Here is a 26,649-nt window from a genome sequence, read left to right on the forward strand (position 1 = left end):
TAGAAACCTTGAATGGGTTTCGAGTCATCTGGTGACATCGTAATGTAGAATTATGTATCACCTGCATAGTTATGGTAGCTAATCTTATTTCCTGTTATAACCTGAGCCAGTTGGAGCATATAGATATTGAATAAGAGGGCTCCTAAGATTGAGCCTTGGGGTGCCCCGCATGTGACTTCTGTTTTTTTCGATGAGAATTTTTCCATTGAATCAAAAAATCCTGTTCTTTATGTAAGATTCGAACCAGTTGAGTTCTGGACCAGAGAGTCCAACCCAGCTCTCCAGTCGCTCCAGTAATATGTCATGCCTAACACTGAGGTCCGACAGAACCAGCACTGTGCTTTTTTTTTTTTTTACTTTCCTCTGCTAAGCAGTTGGCAAATCCATTGCACTCTGTGTTTGATTGCAGTTCAGCTGGTTCATCCTGTCAACCATTGCAAATTAAGTTCAAGCATTGTTAATGTTTTTTTTATGATGTCTGCAAAGAACGTTTCCCTTGCATGTTTTAGTGCTGAGTGATAGCTACAGAGTCTTTCTGTGTGGATTTCATAATGTGTCATGAATTGAGGGTTGATGGTGAGGATTGGACTCAGGGTTGAGGTGCAGAATGATGGTTTTAATGTAACTCACAGATGAGTACAAAGTCCATGCAGCACAGGTGAGCAATGAGACAAGGAACTCAGACACTGGTAGCACTGGGAAGGCAGACGCAGGAACACATGGCACGACTCACGACTTTAGACTAGGACCCGACAGTGAAACAAAGACACAGGTGTTGTTAAATACATACAGGATAATCAAGGGGAAACAAGAGACAGCTGGAGACAATCAAGAGGAGGATGGGACAACACAGAGACTCAATTAACCAGAAACATACACAAAAAATCCAAATCCTTACATGATGAATGTGCTTTGACTGAGTTGTCTGGCAGATCTAACCGTTTGTGCATTTCTCCATGGAGACTTGATCCTACCAGAACAAGTCTCCATGTCGAGACTAATGCTGATATCATGCAAAACACTGAATTTTCTTGTTGCTGTTTGTTTGTGACATACAAACAAACTTGCCTTGCCTTTTTACTTTACTCTTAGTTTTTTATATTATTTCTGTACTTTTAATATATTTGTGCAATAATCCCAGTTCATTATATTAAAAAGGAAAATGCATTTAAATCATGTTTGAATGGAATGGATTAAGAATCTTCATGAGGTGCATGCAAAGAACTGATAACAAGTGAGAATGGTGTGTGATTGTTTTTGTGCTTTGTTTGTTTAATGCAGGGAGTCCATCACGAACTCTGTCCACCATGTCGCTGTCTGTCCGTCCAGTCAGACGCATCACATCCAGGTCCATCACTAGGAGCCAGAGCTTCACTGGAGTTAACACACAGGAGAGGCCTTACAGGTACACACACGTGCTCGCACCCCCACACACCTGCACAGTATTCAAATACAAGGCCACACACACATGTTATTATCCTAACATTCCAAGACATGATGACATTTATGACAAGATCAAAAGATGTTTTCTATCATAATGCTGGCATTATGTTGGCTTCTACTTGTATACTTGACATATACTTGGATATTTTTACAAGTATATTGTAAAAATGTCAGAGATGTTTAATCTATATGTTTATCTATGTTTACATCTATATCTATAATCTATGTTTAATTTATAATGGCATGTTACTGATGCTCGTTGATGGACAGTTGTCTTTCTCTAATGCTGTAGGAACCTCTCAGTGTTCAGCACTCCTGGTATCAGCAGGAAGTCCAGCCGAGCGAGTGGACTCTTCACTATGTCTACCAAAGCCAACCCACCACCGAAAGTTCCTCAACCAGAGCGGCTGGATGAGGTCTACAATGCTCTGAAAAGAGGGCTCCAGTGAGTAGCTGCTCCTGTAGAAGTATCAAACTGCCCCGTTTATCAGCATACCTGTTAAAGACTTAAAAAATCTCTTGGTTCTGTATTCAGGAGCATCACATCACTTTGGAAAATATAAACAAATTCCATCTTTCAATCTCATGTTGGTAAAATATAATACTTAAAAAAATCGCTGATGACACATTACATGTACTCCCTTACAGTAAAAAGAGAGATCATTATTAAGCTTTCGATATCAGTTGCTCTTTTTCTGTACGTGCAGTGGAGCCCCAAATTATTCCTTCCTGTGACAAATTTAGGTTTAAAGTAATATGTTGATTTGATCAACAAGTTGCTTCTGACTGGGAGTAATAATAATGTCCAGAGTTCAGATCTGAATCTGATAGAAAATCTGGAAAGGAAGCTATTAGGGTAATGGTAAGGAGGTATTCCAACCTCAGAGACTTGAAGCACATCGCTATATATAAATCATTATAAATCATCAAAATACCATTGGAAACATGCACAAAACTGCTTATATACAGTATATATATATATATATATATATATATGTATATGTGTGTGTGTGTGTGCGCGCGTGGGCGTGAGCACGTGTGTTAGTTTTATTAAATAAAACAGACCAGTAGTACTCTTTGAGCATTGTTTTATTATCTTTTGAGACATGCCTTTCTCATGTCCCATCAGGAACAAACTTCCTGGTTGAATGTTGAATGAACATCTTTTTCTATTTAGATCTAACAGGATTAACTCTATATGATGTCACACACACATTTCTTTTAGCCACAAACTGCAAGCCTAGATGAGAATCTAGAATTTTCTGCGAGACACAGAGAGTATTAATTTAACCCAAGTCTCCATAGCAACCATTAGATTCTATCTGAATGTGAACTTGTTTAAAGGAGTGATTACAACAAACAACCTTTTCTGTTTTTTTAACATTTTCAGTGACATTATTTGCTGCAATAAAGACTCTGTGTTTTAACAATCAGCTGTTTTTCATGAGGCTTGTTCCCATCACATTAAACGCCAAGCACATTTCAATAAACTTTTCTGTACTAGAGTTTATTTTCATTCTGACGGATTGTGTGTGTTAAAGATCTTACCTGCATGTTTACCAAATGGATCTGGAAAACATCAACAGACAGATTAGAATGTCTAAGAGAAACTCCAGACTGGTATGTTCTGATCACTCTGCACACAAACTCAAAATTCACTCTTCATGTCTTTAAATACAACTCTGGTGACTTGATGTTTTTTTTTCTTTTCTTTAGGGTTTCCTTTATGAGTTAGATAAGGTGAGTTACAATACTTTCTTCCCCTTTTTCTAAACTGCATTGTGTAAAATGGTGACAAAATGGTTCAGTCAGTAAAGTGGTGTGAATTTGCCTCTGCTTTTGCCTTGACAGCAAGTTAGGGTGATTGAGCGGTACATCACAAAGCTGGAGTTTCATCTCAGTAAGGTAAGAGCCACAAAACCCATGATTGGATACTCTTTGGATACTCTTTGTTAATCCAGTCTGATTAGTCTCAGATTAAAGCTCCTTTTGAAGGTGTTGTAGTTGGGACGACATGTTAAACTAAATTCTTCTGGCTAGTGTTCCGATGCACACTAACCAGAAGCATAGATAATAGGTGGTGAATTAATACCACCTATTAATTCAGGTGGCATTGAGTTAATACCATTTTGTCAGTAAATAGTATTTACTGACAAACATGCTTCATCACCAAGTTAAGCACCTAGAAGAAGTTTGAATGTGATTGGGTCTGAATGGAGATTGGTGATGGGGATAGAAACGATTCAGCCTGCAGTTATAGCTCTGCAGACACAGAGCAGGCCTTGCATTAGACCAAATTAGCAGCAGTGTCACTTTTGTCTCATATAGGAGACACTGTGACATACAGCTGCATGTCTACAGTCAAACAGCCTAACGGTAAAAGGGGAAATAAAATGAAGGACATTTCTCTGACAGTTCTTACAGCTGTGACGGTCACAAACTGTCATCACTGGTCTTTGGTGGACCAAATGTGTCTCAATGGATCCATTCCTTTAACTTGGGTTACTGGTTTTGTCAGTGAATCTATGGGGTTTTCTTCTTGTAACATTGCTTCATTTGTCATCATGAGTTGCAATTATAGTGTTTCCTTTATAGATCATGTCTTACAAATGCTGAGTGTTGTGTTTTCTGGTCAGTCTTCTCTTGATGATGGTGTGGTGATGTAGCAGGAAAAAGACTCTACATGCTGCAGACTTTGGATGAACAACAAAGCTTTATTACAATATTGCAGCACGACCGAATTGCGAGGAAATCTTGGCCCAATCATAGTGAAATCCTCCCAATCATTGGACAGCATCTCGTTTATAGGGTTCTGGCCATCACAGTCTCTCCCCAAAGTTTACACTATCATATGCCTGTCTTCCTGATATAGGCATGTACAAGTCAAGGCGGCTAATGCATCTGGAGTCCATATATGAAACCTGCTTTTTGAACTCATCGTCTTTTTTCTTGGCTGATCCTCTTGCACATTGCCAAAAAAAGTTCTCATGTGTGATCAGATGCTACATGTGTCTTTTATTTATGATCACAAGTCTAGACACATACAGTTCTACCAGTTCTAAATTCCCAAAATGAGCAACACTGAATGAATGTCTTGCTCTCCAAAGCCTCCTGATTGCTAATGTTTCTGCCAGAACAGAGCTGCTCTTCTGAAATTCAGGTGTTCTCTTCTCAGGTTGAGGAGTTTTATGAAGCCTATTGCCTGCAGAGGAAACTGAGAGATGGAGCACACAAGATAGTGAAGGCATACACAGCCAACCCAGGAAGCAAGGAGGCCAAGGAGAGCCTGGGAGAGGCTTCTAAAGGATACAAGGAATGCACGGAGGTAAGATAAATTGAGTTTATTGCATATGAGGAGCCAGATACGGCCTATATTAGTGCAATCAATTGTGACACATTAAAGGTAGCAGGTGTATTGTTCAAATAGTGCAGAAATGAATAGATTATGCATTCTCTCTACAGAATATGTGTGTGATGGAAAATGACTTTGAGAACCAGCTTGGAGAATTCCACATCAGATTGAAAGGTACTAAAAACTTCACCACATTGTTGCATACCTACCTTCATTTCTCTGGTCCACTCAGGTAAATAACACTGCAACACTGCAACTGACCTTCCTGCAGGTCTGATACTGTAGCACCGGGGTCCACCAGAGCAACCATCCTGCAACTTTCAGATGCTTCCTTGCTCCAACACACCTGAATCAAATGAATGTCTCGTTACCAGGCCTGTTCAGAGCTGATCCTGGTCTGATGGAGTAAGGATGCATCTAACAGTTGCAGGACGGTAGCTCTCCAGGACTGGACTTGAGCATCCCTGCTGTAGCATATGAACTTTGAGCTCCAGCTAAGCCAGATCTTTTTATGTCAAAATCTTGACTGCATGAGCATCACAACAATAGGAAAACTTACAGTATATGCCACACACATGCACCTCTGCTATATGAGTTACTTGAGTGCTTATTCCTGATGAAGGCATTGCAAAAGCCTGAAGTGGCCCTAATGGCTGTGCTTTCATTCATTCAGATTAATGCTATTTAGGGACTTTGGGTGGGTGGTGGGGGCTCACAGAGTTTGTGTAGAAATGTTCAGGTAATATTCTTTTTTTTAAATGATGACACTAATTCGTAGATATGCTTTGGGGTTTTTGTAATTTCTTTCAAGTTCTATGTCTTCTTGTTTTTCAGGTCTTGCAGGATTTGCCAGGTTGTGTGCAGGGGATCAGTATGAGGTTAGTCTGCACCTCCGTCTGTCACAGCTAAATAACTTAATGTTTAAACAGTGATATAAATTATGCTTTTCCTTTCATTATTTCAAATCTGATGTTTGGGGAAGATAAACAATGCAATAGTTCTATTACATTATTACATAGTTATATAATTATAAATAAAAAACTTTTCTCTGATTTTAGCTGGAAATGTTTTAAGAGTGTAAGAAATGATTTATTTTGCCAAGTTTTTAAGGACCAGCAGTGTGGACCTCTTTGTTTTAGATGAAGCCAAAATTCATTGACTGTTTCTGGAAACGTACTGTTATTGGAGGTCTGCCTAGTGTTATTCCTGCTGAGTCATAATGGGTGGTTTTCCTGTACACGGAAAGCATTTTCCTTTAGCTCTGCATTGTGAACAGGGCAGGTGGTAAACAACTTAGTTCTTCAGGGTAACTGTTGTTTTTTTAGTTTAATCAGAAAATTTGCACACATTCTTTACACACATTTCTTCTATAGTATCGCTTACATGCAGATAGAATAGAATGAGAAAACATGTTTTAGGTTCTACTTGATATATATAAATTTTTTCACAGACATTAAAGTTAAGCTAAAGGAACGGTTCAAATTAGACATCACATGGAGACTATGTGTGCTTGTAAAAATCTTCATAGTGGCTGACAACAAATAGCTTCACCTCAAATTCAGCAGTGAATCTCATTTGTGCTGCATCATGGCTGACTGTTGTATGGCAGCATCACTGGCTAAACATCAGAGCTGCTCCTGGCAGCACTGTGGGAGGAGGTGTTAGCCTCTGGGAGTGGCTGAGGGAATCCTGATGACACAGTGTGATGTCACTTCCTGCATCAGTGTGTCTAACCACACCTGAAACAGCGCCTTGGAACAGTATGTTAAAAAGAAAAAGCACAACCACAGCCAGCATATGGACCTTTGGACCACCTGCATCATGTTGACCTGCATCTTTCATCAAAAGCCAGTCAGTAAAAAGAGTTAAGTTTGCTATAAAATTAGAGCAAGCCTGGAGCAACAGTGGGGAGAAAAAACTCCAAGGAACCTGCGCCAGAACCAGGCTCAGGATAACCAGCTACCTGCCTTGTTCCACTAAAGGGAGACAAGGAGTAAAAAACATCTCAAGGGTCAGGAGAACTTTCTATGATAGCTCAAAGTTAATGGTAGAAAGAGCTGGAAATAAACATAAGCCCATAATAGCATAACTACAAAGAGAGCTCAGGATAATTTAAGCCAGTTTAATTATAAACTTCATCAAAAATGAAGGCTTGTAAGCCAAGTCTTAAAAGTAGACAAGATGTCTGGCTAAAATAAAGTCTGCTTTTATGTGACATATGGAATGTTTTTCTGTGTGTGCATTTAGATCTTTATGAAGTATGGCCGACAGCGATGGAAACTGCGGGGAAGGATAGAAATCAACGGCAAGCAGGTGTGGGACAGTGAAGAGACGGTGTTTCTCCCTCTCATTAATGAGTTCCTCTCTGTGAAGGTTGGTGACTGGAGATTAATGTTGCAACTCTGGGTAGCAGTGGTGTTAGCTGCTCTACTCTTACAGTATATACATCTAGACCTGAATGATCAATCCTGAGTCATCTCTTTTGTTTCCTAGGTGACAGAACTGAAGAGCTTAGCCAATCACGTGGTCGTAGGGAATGTTTCCTGTGAAATGAAAGACCTGTTTGCTCCACTCACCCAGGTGGTTGCTGTGGATATAAATGATCTTGGCACTCTTAAACTTAGCCTTGAAGTTACCTGGAAGTAAGTTGAAAAGTGAAAAAAACTACTGATGTATTTGGTAATTCATTTGATTCAGTTATTAATCTCTTTAACAAGGTCGTCTTCTTGTTTTTATGTGTTTTGTTTGGCTCTCTAATTCTTATGATGTTCTCCTCAGTCCATTTGATAAAGATGACCAGGCTGGTCTTGTCAACAAAACACCAACAGTTTCATCAAACATCCTCAGACAACCAGGGACACCACCCGTACGCAGTCAACCCTTCCCTGTAGGTTTTTCCCTTTTTTTAAAAATCGTTAGTCTCAAAATATTGTCTGGAACAGTTTATAGAAAATGAAGTGTCATAATGAAAACATTTTAACAACATCCTGGGGCTTAAATTTCTATTTGGTTTGGTTCTGGTCCTCATTTCATCTAGACAAACTTGCTAAAGGATTGGCAGCGGAGCAATTTTGTGATGACTTCCTGAAGGTGGAGTTTCAGAAAAAGGAGGAGTTTCTTAAAGAGACAGAGGCCCAATTTCAATATATTTAATTACAAGATGTTTAATTAGACAAAAATGCTGAATACATTTGATTTATTCAACATTTTTATAATAACTAGAAGGTAACATAGTTACTTGATTTGGATATGAAAAAGGTTGCTATGTGGCTGGAAAATACGTAATACGGCCCCTTTAAATAGGTTAAAGAAGCACCAGCATGATTCTTAGTTAAATCATCTTCACCAGCAGAAGTAAGATCCCATGGTTCAGACAGAAGTTGCTGTGAGTAAGCACCAGCTGGCTCCTAACTGTTCCAACACTCTTTGCTCCACCTGCTGCCTCTTGGATGTGCAGTCTCTGCCACGGTGTCCACCAAGGCAGCAGCACTGGCCTCTCATGGACATCTTCAGGGGAACACTTACCCAGAGCTGCCCCTGTCGGGACAATTCACCAGAAACACTCAGTGCAGTAAGTCCTTAGAAAGCCCACCCTCAGAGCAGACACTAGTAGCCTTGTAGTACAGACTGATGCTGCCAGTAACTGTAGTTATGATTGCTCAGCACTTTACAGAGAGATGACAAATGGATAGGACATCCAGCTCAAGAGGGCTGCTTGTTACATATAACACTGAGTGAACAAAAACTAAGATTAAAAATGGTCTCCTCCAGTGAATGAAGAGATTTTTAGAGAACAAAAACCTCTTGTTAAAACATGTTCAAGCACATGTTTTAATGTGCTTGAACATTGAGAGAATTATAGGTGACAAGAAGAATTTAAACAGAAATATAAACCTAGCAGGAGCTGGTTGATAAAGGTCAGGATGGAAGACATGTGCTCCATCACTGCAGAACTACTCAGTTCAGCTATACAGATGAAGCTGCACACATCAGACCAGCTTTCTAACTCTGCTCTTCTCTTTCAGATTCCTGACGACAGTCCAGATGGGGAAGTAAAAGAGCCGCCCTGGTCAATCTCAGACTCATCTGATGACTCCGCCGGCCGTCAGTCGTCTGTGCCGGTGGAACCCAGCTCTCCACTTCTCATGGTAACACAGAGAAGATTTTATTGAAGTTTTCCAGGTCATGCTTGTGGTTAGCTTTCACAGCAGTGTTAGGGTTTTAACATTTCTTTTATTAAAGAATTCATTATTATCATTAATTGATTTAGTTCTGATTGATTTAAAAGTTACTTTGTTACAAAGTGAAATGTACTGCACTACTTTTAATTATGTTTTCTATGACGAAACTAACTGTAACAAAGAAAAGCAGGAAGAAATACTGAAGAACCAATCAGATTTAAGGCATGCAGATTGCTAATATCTGGTTGATCTGGAGCTTTTACCTGTTGATGGTGGTTTTAGCTGAATTTGGCATCTTTTAAGAATACAGGGGCGTGCTGTGGTGGCGTAGAGGATAGTGCGACCCACATTTGGATGCCTTGAGTCCTCGACGTGGCCTTTGCGGGTTCGATTCCTGGACCCGGCAACATTTGCCGCATGTCTTCTCCCCTCTCCTTCCCCCTTTCCTGTCAGCCTACTTTTATATAAGGGACACTAGAGCCCATAAAAAGACCCCCTGCAGGGGAGGAAAAAAATGGAATACAGAAGTACAGCTTATTTTTTCCTAACCTTCCTGCCTAAGAAGTTATTGCTTATTTCTATTAGAAGTAGAGATGTTTCAATCTTACTTAATAACAAAGGGAAAAATTGTCATGATTGTTAATTATAGAGGACTCAAATGCCATGTGGCTGAGGAATTGAGGAAATTATGAAAATTTTATGAAAAAGCATAAACAAAGACTTACAAAAAGCCAGGGGAGCACAAAAAGCCGGAGGAGAACAACAAACAACAAGAACAAACAAAAGCACAAGGAGCATGACGGGGAAACAGGATCTAACGGGGGATAACGGGAACAATCAGCAGAAGTGTTTAAGTACTGGGAGAGTGAATGCACAACAATGGACCCGGGCTGATAGACTGACTGCAGGTGTGAGGGCTGTGTACTCTTCCTTGTACATTGGGTGAGGGAGAGTACACAGGGAACAAGGAAATAAATTTAGTACTGAAGCATGAGTAGACATAAGGAAACCAATTAAACTAGAGTTACAACGAATAACTAAACATAATAAACTAGAATCACTAAGCAAGTCCTGAACTAAAGTAAAACAGAAACAAGACTCATCTAATCAAAGAAAGAGAGTAAGGAACACAGAATAATCAAACCTCAAAGCAACTCAAGATCCTAATAAAAAAAATAACTATTGAGTTAGACTATGAAATTGTATTTAGCATCTTACATTAGTGATAAGCACTGTTATCTGTTGCTTATTGAACAACATCTGTCTTGATGTGTATTGCATGAAGAAGGAAACTCTCAGAGTTCAGCTTCTGCATTCTACGATTCCCAATAGATTGCCACTAACTCGGAACTACTTTACAGTAATCTATTTAGCCTTCCTGCTAGCTGCTGGAGGTCTTGCTCTCTCTTACTCTCTTCCCATCTAAATAGACAGCAGACAATATCAGATAATAACCTACTGGTTCTTTTAGAATAGCTTCTTACATCTCTGTGATTCCTCTGAATTATTTAAACAGCTCTCTAATAGTGAAAATTGCTAACTTAGCTATGGTGTATGTACTGTGGAGAATTATCGTTTAGTGCTGCCATTTAGTTATGTGTTCACTGACCAGAAAAAGATAGGATTTTTACGTTTCCGACTGGCTGGTAACCTGCAGGACAATTCCGGCCAACAGCCCATTTCTATGAATAACTGGTATTGTCTTTTGACTGGTAACCACATGTCTGTTTGTTGCTCCAGGGTGGGTTAAGGACCTCAGGAACTGAACCTGCATCATTTTCTTCTCATCAGCCCGAGGTTCACTATTCTCCTCCTCCTACTGAGATTCCCAATGGGAGTTCCACTTTAAAGGCTTCCAACATCCAATTTGCATATGTAGGCGACATCCCCAGGTATGTTTGATGTTTTTTGTTATTGTTGTTGTTCATATGTTTATTACTTGACCTTACATAAACCAGTCATTTGGGTGATGCGATGTGATCTTTGAATAATAGTATAAACTAACATAGTAACTACTTTGCAGGATGATGGAAGAGGAACCAGTAACAAATGGCCTTCTTGAGGAGCTGGATTTGGTGGGAACCATCAGCCCCAGCCCAGTACACGGGCAGTCTTACGCTCGCTCTCTGAGTCACATCAGTGAGAGTAGCACCGATGGGTTTGTGGATTCATCAGTTGGTGATTCAGGAGATGTAACCTCTCTGATGTCTGGGATCTCTATAAATGACATAGAGATCCCCCGTAGAACATCTGAACCAGCAAGCTCCTCCCTCATGCACACTGACATTCCACCAAGCCTCTGTGTTGTGGAGGAAATCCCAAATGCCAGTCCCATTCCTGACCCACTCATTCATCCACATGAAGAATCCTTTTTTCCCCAGGTTGAGAGGGATGAGCCAAACAGATTTTATCCTGACTTAGAGTACACAAACCCATCCACAACCAGCAGAAATGGGACCTACAGAGCTCAAAAAGTGCTGGTGACAGAGGACAGGCCATGTGTGGGAGCAAGTTGGTTACCTGGAGGGAGTGACAGTGTGGTGGACAGTGAGCTGGAGGATGCCCTGGAAATTCTTCTTTCCTCTCTGGATGATTATAGAGGACAGTTTCCTGAGTTGCAAACACTTGAACAAAACCTAAGGCTCCTGCAGGTAACTCTGAAGGTAAGCATGGAAAACTTGAACATGTCTGTAGAGACGAATAGGATACTGTAGCTCAGAACTGTATGCAGCAAAAAGTTCTGGGTTTTTTCATCAAATTGCACTTCCCTTTATTTAAAAATCTATACATGACTTTTACTTCTCAAGTCTTGGTTTCTTGTAAAACGGTCAAAAAGGGAAACATGAATAAAGAAATAAACCAGAGTCACTGATGACGAGCAGGCTTAGTCATAACACACTAAATTACAATTTAAAATCTGTTTTTATTTTATTCATGGTGTTCCTTAGATCATTTCTTTTTTCACTGGGACCTTTTTACTGAAAGCAGAAAGCTCCTGTAGGAGACATCACCACACCTGAAGCATCATGAGAGCACCTGCACTTTGTGAGATTGTAGCAAAAACATGGCTATGCTTTCAAATTCCTTCAGTATAAAAGAAGCATAGTTGTGTAGTAACTAACTACATTTACTCAGTTATATTTACTTGAATAACTTTTTTGACAAAATTTACTTTTAGGTGTATTTTTACTATGCTGTACTTTTATATTTAAATATTTAAAGCAGCATCATAATGTAGAGCTGTGTACCATCTATGTAGTCATGGTAACTAATCTTATTACTTGTTATAACCTGAGCTTGGGGCAGCATATGGATGTTAAATAAGAGGGATCCCAGGACTGAACCTTCAGATACCTTTCATGTGGCTTCTCTCAGCATCGATGAGAAGTTACCTGTTGACACAAAGAAATCTCTGTCCTTTTGGTAAGATTAGAATCAGTTAAGTCCTGGACCATAGAGTCCTACCAAACTCTCCAATCGCTTCAATAACATATCCTGATCAATAGTGTCAAAGGCTCCGCTGAGGTCCAACAGGACCAGCACCGTGGATCAATCCACTAATGCATTTTTCTTATAAACACAGCACAATCTAAAGAGAACTAAAGAGGCTTTCAGAAGCCATACATTTTCCTTTTGGCTTACGTCATCTTTTAAAATAAATTAGCATTTGTCAATGCTGTCACACATTTTGTCTAAGATTTCTGTGTTGTTGATTATTGCTGAACTGACTGTTAGATTAAAATCAGAACCTGCTTTGTTGATAAACTAACTGAAACATGGAAGCTTATGTCATGATTCTGACTCTCTCTGTGTGCATGCGTGTGTGCGCGTGTGCATGCTTGTGGGTGTGGGTGTGTGGGTGTGTGTGTGTGTAGGGGACCAGTCACAGCCGTTCAGCCAGCTTGGCCAGCCTCTCAGTGGAATCAGCTTTGGGCAGCTTTGACTTTCTATCTGACTGTGAGGAAGAGGAGGAGAAGATGAGTAACAGGAAGATGAGGAATGGCAGGTCAGTAAACACATCACAATGTGACAAATCTGATTACGCTGGCTGATACATAATGTTATGGCAGAATTAGTCTGCCACCTAGTGGATCTCAGGTATATTATAACTGAAGCAGGTGTGGTATGAAAGCAGTTTAGTTTAGAAGTACTTTGGAAATGTTTAGCAAATTCTGTCTTCAGTTTGCAGACTCTTCATGTTAGTTACATTATTGTGCTCTGTTCAGTTCCTGGTACTGGACTGAGCTCATGGCGTCCTTATCATCAGTTCCATACTACTGACTCCTTCCTAAAGAAAAACATTTCAGTGCCAAATCTTTGTAGCAGATTGCTATAAAAGATGCAGTTACGTAGATGAATATTCAGTCTTTTTGTGTTAATAATGGTCCAAGAAGACAAGAGTTCAGCCATGATCCCTTCACATTAAAATTGCCCCAGTTGCAAGGAAATCGCTGCTAAGAATGTTGCAGGGGAAGAACATTGTTTTGGATCATCTGAACATGAGTGATAAATTCACTTTCATTTCGGGCCACATCAAGATCACGAGTGTTCTAAAGCAGCTGGTTGTGGGAGAATGTAGAAATAAAACTACCCATTAAAACGTTATTAAATATCTGTCTCTGCATTCGATGAGTACTTCTTAAAAATAAATCTTGAGCATCTTTTCACATAAGTCATGGCAGGTCACTTTTGTGCCCCAGGCCCTGAGTTTGACACATGTGATCTAGAGAACTTCAGAATGAGACTTCAGACTTCAATAAAAGCTTCAGGATTTGTGTTGTTTCTACAGAGTTTCCTGATGTTCAGTTTGAGGTCACCTTTCCTATCCTGGCAGATGAAGTCTTGGACAAGAATGATTAAATGAAACCGTGATCATTTTGCAACCACATGCACAGCTGAAAATAACCATAGCAGGATTATTTTGTGCAAAATATAAAGTTGAAAAAAATCTCCTTAAGCTATTGCTTATAATACCAAAGAGTTGCATTTAACTCTTTGTAGCTCCACCTAGTGTTTAAAAATAGAACTACAAGAGATAGTGTGTCTGAAGTGACACAATAAAAGGCAATATGTTGATATCAGAACTTATTTGCAAAGAGTACAAATGCATGTGGGTATGAATTGTTCTGGATGCAATGTGAGGTAAATGCATTTGGACAACTGCCCTCTTAAAACAAGGGCCTTCTGTCCAAGACAAACATGCATGGGCAGCAGAAGCTGTTGCAAACTATTTGTTATAGGGTTTACAGTTTTCCTGTTGTTTGGGATATCTCCAAAATCGTCTGGAAAAAATAATGTCAGAGTTATAAATGGAGCCTACTACTCTGTCCCAGAACAGTGCAGTGACTAAGGCAATATAAAAACTTCCTCCAAGGGCACTTCCTGTTCAGGCACCATTTGGTCCTTTTCTATTTACCAGCATGGTAGCATTAGTCACAATGTAGATGTGGCTGAAATATTAGATTACCAATATTTTTGACCTCCATCCATCTATACATTGGATGGTGAGAGTAACAGGTATAGCTGTGAAATCCAGATATCCCTCTTACCTGCACCACTCATTCAGAAAGATTCTATACGTTTACAGGCTCCAAGGGATAAACATTCACTGCAGTGGTTTCTGGGTCTGCCAGGGGTCTCCTTTCAGTAGGAAGTCTCAGGAAATCCTCTAAAGGAGTCATCCTGATCAGATTTCCAAAACACCTCAACTGACTCGTTTCAGTGAGGCGGATCAACAGCTCGACTCTAGACCCCTTCATAAGGACTGTTTCAGCCCCTTGTATCCAGGATCTCTTCTTTGGATCAGAATCCATAAATACTGACCATAGCTGAGAGCCAGAAAGTAGATGTTCTGGTGCATTGAGAGCTCTTACCTTTTTGACTCCAGTCCTTCTCTAATGACAAACCAGAACAGTGGTTTGTCAATTTATATCAGGACATGTGGGACCTACTCCAGCTTTAAAAGCTCTCTGGAACATTGGTTGAAAACTAACGTATTCATGTGTCGATTACTTTGTCTTGTTAGGGTTTCTTATCTTTACTGTACCATTGAGCTTAAAAAAGAAGCACAAAAATACTCAACATATGAGATTGGACCTATAGTAAACTATATCTCTTTAGTACTATCAAAACCATGTCTCTTAGAATGTTCTGTGTTTTCTGTTCATATAGACAAGAGCATGGGGACTGGGACAGTCCTCCCCTCCTCCATTCACCTCTCACCACCAGCTGTGCCACTCTGGACTCCTCCCTGGTGGTCCATCTGAAGAACTGCACTACACAGCTTTTGGTATGTGTTCTGAACCTTTCACATTCTGTTTTTACTGCATTTAGATGTTCAGGGCTACGCTTTAGAAACAGTATTCCTGCAGAGACACTAGAGTATTGTTAACCATCAAAGATACTCTTGTCATTACATCATGGAGAGTAAGACACAATGCTTTGTTTATAGACCATTACTAAATCAAGTAAAGCAGTCAAAAGACATGGCTTTTATTGGACAAAATGTGGATGGAATTCATACCTCAGATGTATATAAGGATCTGCAAGGAACTGCTAATTGTAGAACAGGTCCTTAAGGGTTCAAGTGGTGGCTCCATGAGTGCAGCAATGATGTTTCAGCCCTTGTGCTCTAGTGTTGGACTGTCAGTCAAAATGGTGAATAAAACTTATAGATGCTAAAACAGCAGTTTGATATGAGTCTTCTTATGGGTTTGCATGTGGCCAGGTACTGTAGAGTGTCACCCTGCTTCATGCTATCAGATAATGGGACCACTATCAACCTCTATACCCACTGGTGTGTCCTTAACTTGAGGCCATGCCATGCTGGTCAGATCAGATCATTCCTTCTGGGGCTGAACTGTTTATGTCTCTGAATGGATTTGTGATCAAGCAAGCTTAAAAGTCACTGTGTTAGTAAAAATAGATTCAGTTCAAACACCCCAGAGGGTTTTGCTTCAAAGTTAATATAATACTTGTTTTGTTCCTGGTTGGTGTCTTGGTGGGCTGTGTATTTAGCGTCTTGGCACGTTTGGTCCCCTGTGCTGTGGAGAGATGTACGCCTTAGACAAACTGCTGAGAGAGACACGTGTCTTTGAAATCATCCTTCGAATCGTTAGGGACAACCCCAACCAGCCCAGGCAGCCTGCTGAAGGTAAGTTATGGTGCGACCTGATGGGTTATAGCGTCTAAACCAGGATTAATTTTAAAATTCCGCACAGCAACTTCATGCCACGTGATCTACCTCAAACTCGAGGCAAACTGTGCTGATATCTGAGTTGAGTCAATTTTTTCAGCTGCTAATGGGCTAACTGATGAATCCAGATCTGAAAAACAGTAACACAGAGACATTTTTAACAATGAATTTATTTTTGTTTGTTTAAACATTTAAAGATTAAAATTGTTCATTGATGGACAGTTTATATGCTTATTTCCTGATCCTGCAATGGCTCCAAGACCTCTATCCCCAAAGAGAACCATTGCTAGAATGGCTAGAACATCTCAGACAAGTGGGAAAAATTGATTGAGTGAGAAAGAGGGTGTACTTTCTTTTTTCAGTGAGTGCATGCTCTCTACAAGAAGGAGCATCTGATTACATATAACATCTAGCCAGATCTTCCAGAGGAGCCTGAGTTCCTAATGGTTTCTTATTGTATCAAACTGGCCAACTGCCCTGCTGCTGTCCTGCTTCCTCTGTTCCAGTGATACCAGAGCTGGGCCACTGCTTCGGTGCCCTGTCCCTCTGGGAGCAGAGTACAGAGTGCGGCACTGTGTACTGTGTCTCTGTTGAGAACTTTCTCTCCACTTTGTCTACATCATACTCCAGCATGGCTCATGGAGGGGCTGATGCAGGTACAACAGAATGCATGCAGAAAAGTCTATTTCAGTGTCTCTGTGCATGTTGTTAATGTGCTAAAAGCTGTTTTTGGGGGGGGGGTTCAGTGTTCTTATGCCTGGTTGAGCAAATTTTGGATCAGAGGTTACCACGACGAGGCAACACAGGCAAAGGAATTATCACAGTGTTTCAGCTGTGGAGTTACTTGGAGTCTAACGGGATCAGTGACATTGAGATGCACATCGCTGAGCTAGCAGAAGAGGGTATGGGCACACACCTACACACGCCCGCGCACACCCACATGCATGCTTACTGACAAACAGACGAGAAGCTAGTAAGAGGAGCTTCATTGAAAATATAGTGATGCTATGTGAAAGTACTGTGAATCAGAAAGAGAAACTAGTTTCTGAAAAAAGTGTTTATTTTATGCTATTGTTCCTCTCTAGACGTGTGGTAAGACGACATTTGTCTTGGGCTGAGGCAAGTTAATTCTTGCCACAGTAAACTGAGATAACACCTACTTACCTCAGTATTGCTATGGGAATAACCTACAGCTCATAAAATAAAGTATCTGCCTGCTATTTTCTGATATCTTGTTCATTCTGTGTGTAGCTGAGAGGAACCAGTAACTTTGTCAAACACTATATGTTCTGTATTAGAATAAAATTTCACAGTAAAATTGTATAACACTTTCCACAGTGTTCCTGGTGCTGAGCCTCAGATCAACTGACCTGGATGTAATTATAAATACTTTGAGACGGCCTCCTGAGCGCAACCTGAGGAGAGGAGAGCTCCATGCTGTTGCCAAGTTATTGAAAGATCCACGAGGCAAAGTGTCAACATCTGCCAGCTCTTTACTGAGAGGCCTGACTGCTCAGCCCACACAGAGAGAACAGGTGATGGATGGATGGATGGATGGATGGATGGATGGATGGATGGATGGATGGATGGATGGATGGATGGATGGATGGATGGATGGATGGGTGGATGGATGGATGGATGGATGGATGGATGGATGGATGGATGGATGGATGGTCTGTAACTCTGAAGTGGGAGATTTTAGTGTATTTTAGTGTAGAACTTAAAGAGAAAGTCAAAATTTGACAGAAATATACCACAAACTCTAATGGGCGAAGGTCTAAATTAATACAGACTGTAGACAGCATTGCCCAAACTGAACTCTCACTTTTGTGCTTTCTGTCCTCAGGCTTTGGTGCACTGCTTGGAGCTGCTGGAAGATGAAGACATAGACACCAGAGTGTGTGGATGCAAAGCTTTGGCATGTCTCAAGGTACAAGCATAGTGACCCTGTCATGCAGAAGTCTTTGTTTCTAACCAAAAGGCTATACTGCACCCATTGCTTCCGCAAATGACTAACAGCAGTCGAAATAAAGGAAACAAATTTCTGTTTATATTGTAGAATCTGAAAATCACTAACAATTCAGTAATTTTGATCAAGTTGAATGGTAAATGGCTTTGTACTCATATAGCACCTTATATAGAGCGGCTGCCATGCACCAGCTCCACAGGTCCCTTTGACCCCCACTAGCAGGTAAAGTATTTTTCCCAATGACACAACAATAGAGGCACATCTAAAAGTTGCAGGTCACCGGCCCTTGAGGACTGGAGTATGACACCCCTGAACTAATTACTTCAATTGATAACAAATACTTAAATTAAGTTAATTCAACTTAATTTATTAAGTTAGTTTAACTTGACATATTTAAGTCAGTCTTACTGATATCATTTAGTTTACTTCAAATAAAGAAGTAAACTAATAAAAGGTATTTTAAGGTTTTTTTGGCTTAGGTGGCCTTTTTTAGAGTAGTTAGACAGGAAAATGGATAATGAAAGAGGGGGAAGGCATCCTGCAAAGGATCCTGCCAGAAATTGAACCTGCGACGGACACGTCGAGGAATAATGTGACTTGTGTTTAACCACAGTATCATCATCAGTACAGGATCTGTCCCTGGTGAAGCTTGAGTCATAACTTCAGACGAACACGTCATTTAACTTAATTGTTTCAAGTAAAGTCAAAGTAAAAAGTTCCTTTAAGTTAAAAATGTGTTGCTTCTAAGTTAATTCAACACAAAAAAGTAAGTTGTCACCACTAAACCAAAAGAATTAAGTGAGATTAATATACAGTACAGACCAAAGGTTTCGACACACCTTTTAATTCAATGAGTTTCCTTTATTTTCATGACTATTGACATTGTAGATTCACACTGAAGGCATCAAAACTATGAATAACACATGTGGAAATATGCACTAAACAAAAAAGTGTAAAACAACTGAAAATACCCCTTATATTCTAGTTTCTTCAAAGTAGCAACCTTTTGCTGTGATTACTGCTTTGCACACACTCTGCATTTTCTTGATGAGCTTCAAGAGGTCGTCACCTGAAATGGTTTTCACTTCATAGGTCAACCTGCCCTGTCTGGTTAATAAGTGGGATTTCTTGCCTTATAAATAGTCATGAAAATAAAGAAAACCCATTGAATTAGAAGGTGTGTCCAAACTTTTGGTCTGTACTGTATATAAGTCCAAAATATGAGCTACAGCCCACATATACTTTTTAGACTGTAGACCAGCTCTAATCACTACATCCCATGTCGGAGTCTCAAAGCCAGCTTCTTGCTCTATAAGTCAATTGTTGTGGCGCTGTCACTCTCTCACTGGGTGACTCAGATGAGCAGCACCAGCAAGTTGACCTCAACCTGCTTTTCAGAATGACACAAAGATAACCAGTAGGTGTCTAAGTTCTGCTTGAAGTATTTTGTGAAACAGGCCTTTCTCTTCAATTTTAAACCTCACTGTCCCCACTCATTCCACTCATCCTCCATTACCACTGCTTTTCATTTCAGTCTTCCTTCTCTCTCTTTTTCCCTCCAGGCCAAAGAAAGCATTGAGCAGCTGGTGTATATTTGTCAGACAGACAAGGAAGATGTCCGAGATGCTGCCAAACAAGCACTGCTGACACTGGGTAATTTGAACTACTACAGTATATTCCGTGGAAGAAAATTGTTTTGTTAATTATGTTCCTACATGATTGCCTCAAGAGGCTTTTCAACTCTATAGACAAAAGATGAGCTGCTGAGCACAAGAAAGATTTGAGTTACGTACAATCATAAAGAAAGAGTAGCTAACGTAAAAAATTAGATGATGTCCCTTTTCTGAGAACTGTTTTCACTCTTCCATGATATCAAATGACAGTGATTCTCTATAATGGATGACAGGTTTCAAGATTTCTGAATCTCAGTACTGGATCAAATCAAATAAGTCTTAGAATCTGCAAAGAGGTTTCTACAAACTACAAAGTTTTCATGTCTGTAGTTTACCCATTTAGTTTTTTTTGTTTGAACCATACATGGTATGTTGTATGTCACATTTAAGGTGGAAAAAAACTTTATAAAAAAACTTTGTATTTGTCAAAGTTTTACATAAGAATTTGCCAGTTTGCCAGGGTTCCTACATGTCTGCATCTTTCAGCACAGCTCTTGTTTGTTGTCTTTTAACTTTAGCAGAAAATCCTCATAAGGATAACACAATAATTTCGTCACAAATTCTTTGCTTTGCTGTTCATTGTTGTATGTTATTTATTGTGTGAAACAGGTGAGGAAGGAAAGATGGCCTACAGACACGTGGAAATATCTCAGGACAGCTTGCCGAGACTCTTTGCTCCAGGAAGCATGGCCAGCACAGCCTTCTGACCGGACCCAGCTTCTGGCAGTCCCAGCACATCAACAACATGGCACCACAGTATCTACTGTGTCCATCTGCTAATGTGGAGAACCAGCTATAACTTAAACCTTTATTAAGCAGTCATTTATAGTTAGGAGTACTTCAAACAAATTTGTCACAAATGATCACATTTCTGAAATATTAGCTAAATTAACAAAGAAATGAAGTTCAACCTTCATTATTATACAATATGAAGAACTTTTAGTGTTACCCAAACAGAGAGTTCCAGCGCTGGCTTATCAGCCAGCGCTGGAACTAAATGGAGTCCAGTAAAGGCTCCATTCAGTAAGCTGTTGCTGCTCCTTTTGTCACCAAACGATCCACATCTGTAGGAAACCAGTTGTGGCCACAGCAGGCTGCAGATTTCTGTAGCCATAGTGACTGATGCCTACAGACAGAACGTAGCCATGACGAGAACTGACTCTGCTCTTATGCCTTCTCCATGGAACCTGCATCATCTGCTATCTGGAGTGAACATTTGAAACAGAACTTCTGTAGTCTGCAGAAAACAGCAGGTCTTCATTCCACTTCTAGTGCTAAAGTCAAACTACAGGCATTTCTGAGGAAAATTACACACAGAATAATCACTGGGTATTAAAAGAGTTATTGAGAAATACTTTTTATACTGTTTCTTGTGGGGTTGCCTTAATTTTTGCTATAATGTCTCTCAGGAAAAGATGATTAATACTGGTAGAAAGCTTTAGTGCAGCAAAGGTATACTAACTGGCATGTGCAACATCAGAATGTCTGAGTCACAGTTAGTGTCTGAGATCTGACTGACAGCTGTCAGCTAGCAGGCAGTAAGGAATAAAGAAGACTAGTGCAAAAACACAAGACTTGTCATATCTTGTTCAGTAGGAGCCAGGACTGAGAACTGGACTGTGGGAACCAGTAGTTGAATCAAATATATTTATTTGATTCTTAAGATGCAGATAATTAAATAAGTACAATTTAATTATGCTTTTTATTGCACATATAACATATTCCCAATATTCAGGTCAGTAGTGGCCTAAGGCAGAATGTTTAAAATGAAGCCGGTGAGTTAACCAAGTTACATCACCAGTAGTCGTCATTATGACCCCTTTTAATCCAACTCCTTCTTATCACCATTTTTTATACGCCTTTCTTCACATCCATATTCCTCAACTCTCTTATGACTAGATTTTTTTTTACGTGACTCCCCCAGCCACTATTTGTGACCCATTTTCATTTGACTGGTTAACATCATCCAGCTGCAGGTTTGCCCAGCAAATAAACTGAATGTATAATGTGTTTTCATCCAGACATGTGGTGTGTGGCTTATAATGATGTGAATTATCCTCCATTTCAGAATTGTAATACAAATAACTCATCCTGCCAAGGAGGCCTTTATGTTGAATGTTGCTATATTTGAAACAGAGTGAAGGAGAGAGTGCAGTAGTTTCTGCTGTTGCAGGATGCCATAAAGTTTTAAATTGTACATTTGAATGAAGCTACAATAGAAGTTTATATTGAAGTTTATTGTTCTGTGAATACATGTTTTTGATTTGAGTTGAGCTTTATTTGACCAATTTCCTGTAAATGGTCTACTGAATATTAACTGTCCCAGATTACTGCCATCTGCAAAGAAAAGCTTCTTTGTTGCTTCCTGTTAGCTAAATGTTATAGGAATAATTGTCCTTGAAGGAGCCTACCGAAACACACCAAAACTGTATTACTGGTCCACACTAGTGTTTTACAACCAGTTTTAAAGGTTTGTGTGAAAATTATATATTTAGCTTTTATCATTTTCTTCTGCAATATCAATTTGGCATTTATAAATTCTGCCATTTTCTAACGTGGGTTCATTAAATTAAGCAAATAAAAAAAGACATGTCAGTCATTACATGAGTAATGACATTTAATCAGAATAACTGCAAAAATATAAGGGTGCTTCTTTCCTGTGAGGTGTTTTTATCTAAGTATTTGTAAATATTTTCTTATTTTCATTAAATGATAAGGAATTATTTCTTTTTATTTTGGAAACTGGGATTTCTTTCCATTCTGAATGTTGACAAATTGCTATAAGTTACAGAGTAATGATTGTTTTCTTTTAAGTCTGAATATTGTATCTGTCACACACTGTCAGACTGGCTGTATATGAACAGGATTGGACCACACAGATTATTGCACCTTGACGAACTTTGTAACAACAGACTCACTGAAAATGCCAAACTGTGGAGCACCAGTCAACTCAGTTGCTTATCCTAAGTGCAATTTGTTTTGTTAATCTAATAGTAGTGTTACTCTGCCTTTTCCTCTGCAATATCACTGCACTGTAAAGTATATTGTTAATATTTTTGATAAATTATATAAGAAAAGACTGTTCTCACTTTGCCTGTTTTGTTTCTGCTGAAATGGTTCTGATAACGTGAAAACATTTATGGATTATGGAACTCCCTCATTTTATGAGCACTTTCATCAAGTTCATAACAGAATATATTCACACAGTAAAACTGATTCCATGAATAAATTATTTCAAAACATGATAAATACAGTTTGTGTGTACTGTTCACCTGTTTAGTTTTGCTACTTAAAGTAATCGGTGTGTTGATGCTAGCCTATAATCTGTTGCCAAAACACGCTGCAATTTATTTTCAATCTTTTTTTCCCCTTTTTATCATTACTGTAATAAATAACATGAAACAGTTTCCCAAAATGTTAGTGCAAATTGCTCATTACTGTTGCCACCATAGTTTTGTTAACAACTGAATCAGAAGAGTGCAGTGCCTCATGTTGCTTTCATGTCTTCCTAAAAGTCGGGGTCTCTCAGTGGAAAAATCTAATCCTCAAGCTTATGGTCAGTAAAGCTGAAGCTCACACATCTCAAAATCCAATATGTCTGCCACCCACATACTGTAAAACAATGAAGGCTGAAATAAAGAATTTGCTTATTTGCACTTGGAGATTTTTACTTCAATAAATTCCACATCCTATGATCATTTGATTTATAAAATGCATAGAAAATAAATCAAATTCATTATAATATACATGGGTCACTGAACACAACAGCCAGCTAATCCCCCTAGGACCCAACTGGACACTGTTTAGGCTATGGGTTCATGCATGCTTTAGCAATTAGAGTTTCTCATCAGAACCAGTAATCTCTCAACAAGTAGTAAAAAAAATTCAGATTTTTGTTTTAAAATGTTAAATTGAGAAATGACTTTTTTTAATGTCAAATGTCTTTTTTATGTCAAAAATTTGCAAGGAGAACATTAGATTTGGTGTGATTAAAAGTAAAAAATAAACCTAGTTTTACGTATTCCTTTGTATGTTTTGACTAAAGTCAATAATCACCTCTACTATTTATGGGCAGTAACATCACAGGATGAAACAATTACTTTGCTCGTGTATGCTGAATTGTGGAAGGTGTCAAAATATTAGACAATTCTCTATTTTTCTTTAATAGTGATTTTATACTTTTACTAATTAAAATATGAAAAGAAAATCATGGGTTTGCAGGCTGATGCAGTAGGTAGCATTGTTGTCTTGGAGCAAGGTCGTAGGTTCAAATCCTGGCCTGGGGTCTTTCTGGACTTTGTGTTTTCTCCTTGTCCACAGGGGTCTCCCTGGGTACTCCAGCTTCCTCCCACATGACTGCTAAGTTAAATGGCTTCAGTAGCTTGCCCTTAGGCATGAGTGTGTTGGTCCATGCATGCAGGGGTGAGTGAGGGTGTGTTCATGGATGGCTGTTTGTCCTGTGTGTCTCTGGCTGGCTGGCTTGTTGGAAATCAAACTTACATTTGTGGCGCCATGTCATCTGCTGGAGCTGGACCACTGAGTTTTGTCAGGTACTCCTGCATCTTGAAACGTGAGCGCTTCATGTTTTTTTTCTGCTGACAAATTTAAGATATGGATTCATTTTCCTGCCGGACTCTACCTCCCCCAATCTCTCCCCCACACACTTCCAAATGTACCAATATCATGTTAATCACCATGACAACATCAGCAAGGTGTCCTGGGCTACACCATGGACTGTTGTCAAGAGGAAGAAGTACTAACAATACAAGTGACCTGAAGGCTACTATTAAAATAACTTCAGCTTTGTGAACTCTTCATCTGAACCCCAGGCTGGTTTTGTCCATGCCATGCTGCATTGATGCTGTAATTCAGAAAAGAAAGTACATATACTTGGTACTCATGTTTGTATGTTTTAGTAGGGACACATTTCTATAATAGAAATATTTTCTATTGCTCTTATGTGATACTTTGGGGTTTTCATTTACAAAAAGTCCATGAAAACCCCACGTAGAAGCAGCATACAACCTGGACAGGTCGCCAGTCCATAAATCATGTACACACACTCCTACCAGCTCCAGGCGTCAAGGGCCGGTGTCCTGCAGCTGTCAAATGTGTCTCTGCTTCAACACATCTCAGTCAAATAATGAGGTCATTAGAGGACTTTGAAGAACTTCCCTGTATACTCATGAAGTAATTCAGCCATTTGATTCAAATATGTTCAACCAGGGACAAGTCTAAAAGTGGCCAACCCTGCAGGCCTGGGTTTAAAATCCCATGATTTAGAGAGAGCACCACTTAACCTAACAGTCATGTTTTTGGACTGGAGATGAGGAAGTCTTTTTTTTCTCCTGGAATCAACCAAATAACCTGAAATATGATCTGAACACACTGTCAGGAATAAATCTATTTGAGGTATATTTCTTGATCCTAAGTTCCAAAAACAGAGTTGCAGTTTCATGATATTCTAACTTTTTGAGACATTTGGATTTGGTGGATTTTGAGTCATAAAAACCTGAATATCACATTAAGGCGAGGATACCGATCTAAATTCAGATATTTGGATGTAACAGCAATCAAAAGTCTGCCCACTTTCTCAGGGCCGTGCAGAGACCTTTGGAGGAGCAGGGGCTCAAAGTTAAAAAGGGGCACATAGAACAAGATCTTAAAACACCGTACAACAACATAGCAACAACCCATATTAATCAAGGATTTAATTGGATCCTACTATATAATTGCCATCTTGTGGGGACAATGCAAAGCAAATGTAGTATATTTTCCCCAACAGGTATAAAGTTGCTGTTTCTGCTGCTGACAGTCCTGGAGGGCTGAGCTGATCTGAGACTGTAGCTGTTAAACAGACCAGAGGAGAGAAAGTCTCTGGTTATGAAGTAATGAAATAAGCTAATTTGCTGCCATTTTACTAATTAAGGCCTAATAATATCTATTTAACCTCTAGAACAACTTGACTGCAGACTGATATATAGATCAAAAAAGCTCAAAGGGGTTCCCTATATACTGTAATGTTTTGATGTTAGCACCTCTGAGATCTAGAATTATAGGACTGAGATATCAAGGCAAAGAAAACAAAGTAGCTGCTGGTAGGGGCCCTCCAGACATTCAGGGGCCCCTAGAAATGGTTTAATTGTAACACAGACCATAGATCTAAAGCTGTAGCATCATTTATACAGAATGTTATTAAATTTTGTTTAATGCATTCAGCTGAGAAAAAAAAATACATTTAGGATTTAATTAGGAAGTTTACTTTGTAAAAGTTTAAAGAATCATCTTGATAGTTTAATAGTGTGTTACCATGGCTACAATATGGTGTAATCTTGGTGTTTGTTCACAAATACATCACAGCAAATAACCAATAATCAGCGATTGATTTTAAACTCGGCTAATAAACTTGGTCTCCCTCTCACAGATTCACCTGATCTAGATTTAAACATGTTAGCGATGCTGAGGTTCTTAGTAGGAAGGATTTTTGCAGTGGGGTTCCGTCTAAGGCCCCATATTACCTCCGGCCGGCTCTGCATTAACAGTACCCCTGGTACCAGGTGGTACCGGGGCTTTGTGCAGCGTCGTGACTCAAGGTGACAGTCGCAGTACCGTGTCTTATATCAGGATATCTGAAATAAAGACAGACATTCTTTATATCTGTCGGTGGTACCGACTCAGACTGCATGTAGGGAACCGGGCATTTAGCAGAATGATTAAGTTAAAGTCAGAAGTTTTCTCTGCAGCCGAAGCATTTCTGTGTTTAGGGGCGAGGCGGGTTTTATCCCGTTATTGCGAGGACAATTATGAAAATATAAATAGAAACAGTTTTTCTAAGG

General features: G+C 39.5%; 1 protein-coding gene across 6 annotated transcripts in view; it reads left to right on the forward strand.

Moving 5' to 3' along the window:
* ripor1 (RHO family interacting cell polarization regulator 1) overlaps positions 1 to 20,862 on the forward strand; it is a 40,468-nt gene extending 19,606 nt beyond the window's left edge. For 5 of the 6 annotated variants that reach the window (XM_028040612.1, XM_028040622.1, XM_028040638.1 and 2 more), the window contains exons 2-24: positions 1,282 to 1,405; positions 1,736 to 1,888; positions 2,985 to 3,063; positions 3,160 to 3,183; positions 3,295 to 3,348; positions 4,619 to 4,768; positions 4,906 to 4,969; positions 5,630 to 5,673; positions 7,043 to 7,168; positions 7,289 to 7,437; positions 7,574 to 7,682; positions 8,821 to 8,943; positions 10,717 to 10,868; positions 11,000 to 11,639; positions 12,852 to 12,982; positions 15,148 to 15,265; positions 15,994 to 16,129; positions 16,678 to 16,827; positions 16,918 to 17,073; positions 17,510 to 17,706; positions 18,018 to 18,101; positions 19,703 to 19,793; positions 20,423 to 20,862. In XM_028040612.1, coding sequence (XP_027896413.1) covers positions 1,308 to 1,405; positions 1,736 to 1,888; positions 2,985 to 3,063; positions 3,160 to 3,183; positions 3,295 to 3,348; positions 4,619 to 4,768; positions 4,906 to 4,969; positions 5,630 to 5,673; positions 7,043 to 7,168; positions 7,289 to 7,437; positions 7,574 to 7,682; positions 8,821 to 8,943; positions 10,717 to 10,868; positions 11,000 to 11,639; positions 12,852 to 12,982; positions 15,148 to 15,265; positions 15,994 to 16,129; positions 16,678 to 16,827; positions 16,918 to 17,073; positions 17,510 to 17,706; positions 18,018 to 18,101; positions 19,703 to 19,793; positions 20,423 to 20,520 — 3,126 coding nt within the window. In that variant the 5' untranslated portion in view covers positions 1,282 to 1,307 and the 3' untranslated portion in view covers positions 20,521 to 20,862. The remainder of the gene's footprint in view (positions 1 to 1,281; positions 1,406 to 1,735; positions 1,889 to 2,984; positions 3,064 to 3,159; positions 3,184 to 3,294; positions 3,349 to 4,618; positions 4,769 to 4,905; positions 4,970 to 5,629; positions 5,674 to 7,042; positions 7,169 to 7,288; positions 7,438 to 7,573; positions 7,683 to 8,820; positions 8,944 to 10,716; positions 10,869 to 10,999; positions 11,640 to 12,851; positions 12,983 to 15,147; positions 15,266 to 15,993; positions 16,130 to 16,677; positions 16,828 to 16,917; positions 17,074 to 17,509; positions 17,707 to 18,017; positions 18,102 to 19,702; positions 19,794 to 20,422) is intronic. The other variant, XM_028040648.1, reaches the window with a different exon arrangement.
* Positions 20,863 to 26,649: the final 5,787 nt, after the last annotated feature.

The sequence above is a fragment of the Xiphophorus couchianus genome, chromosome 2, assembly GCF_001444195.1.
Source record: "Xiphophorus couchianus chromosome 2, X_couchianus-1.0, whole genome shotgun sequence".
NCBI lineage: Eukaryota > Metazoa > Chordata > Actinopteri > Cyprinodontiformes > Poeciliidae > Xiphophorus > Xiphophorus couchianus.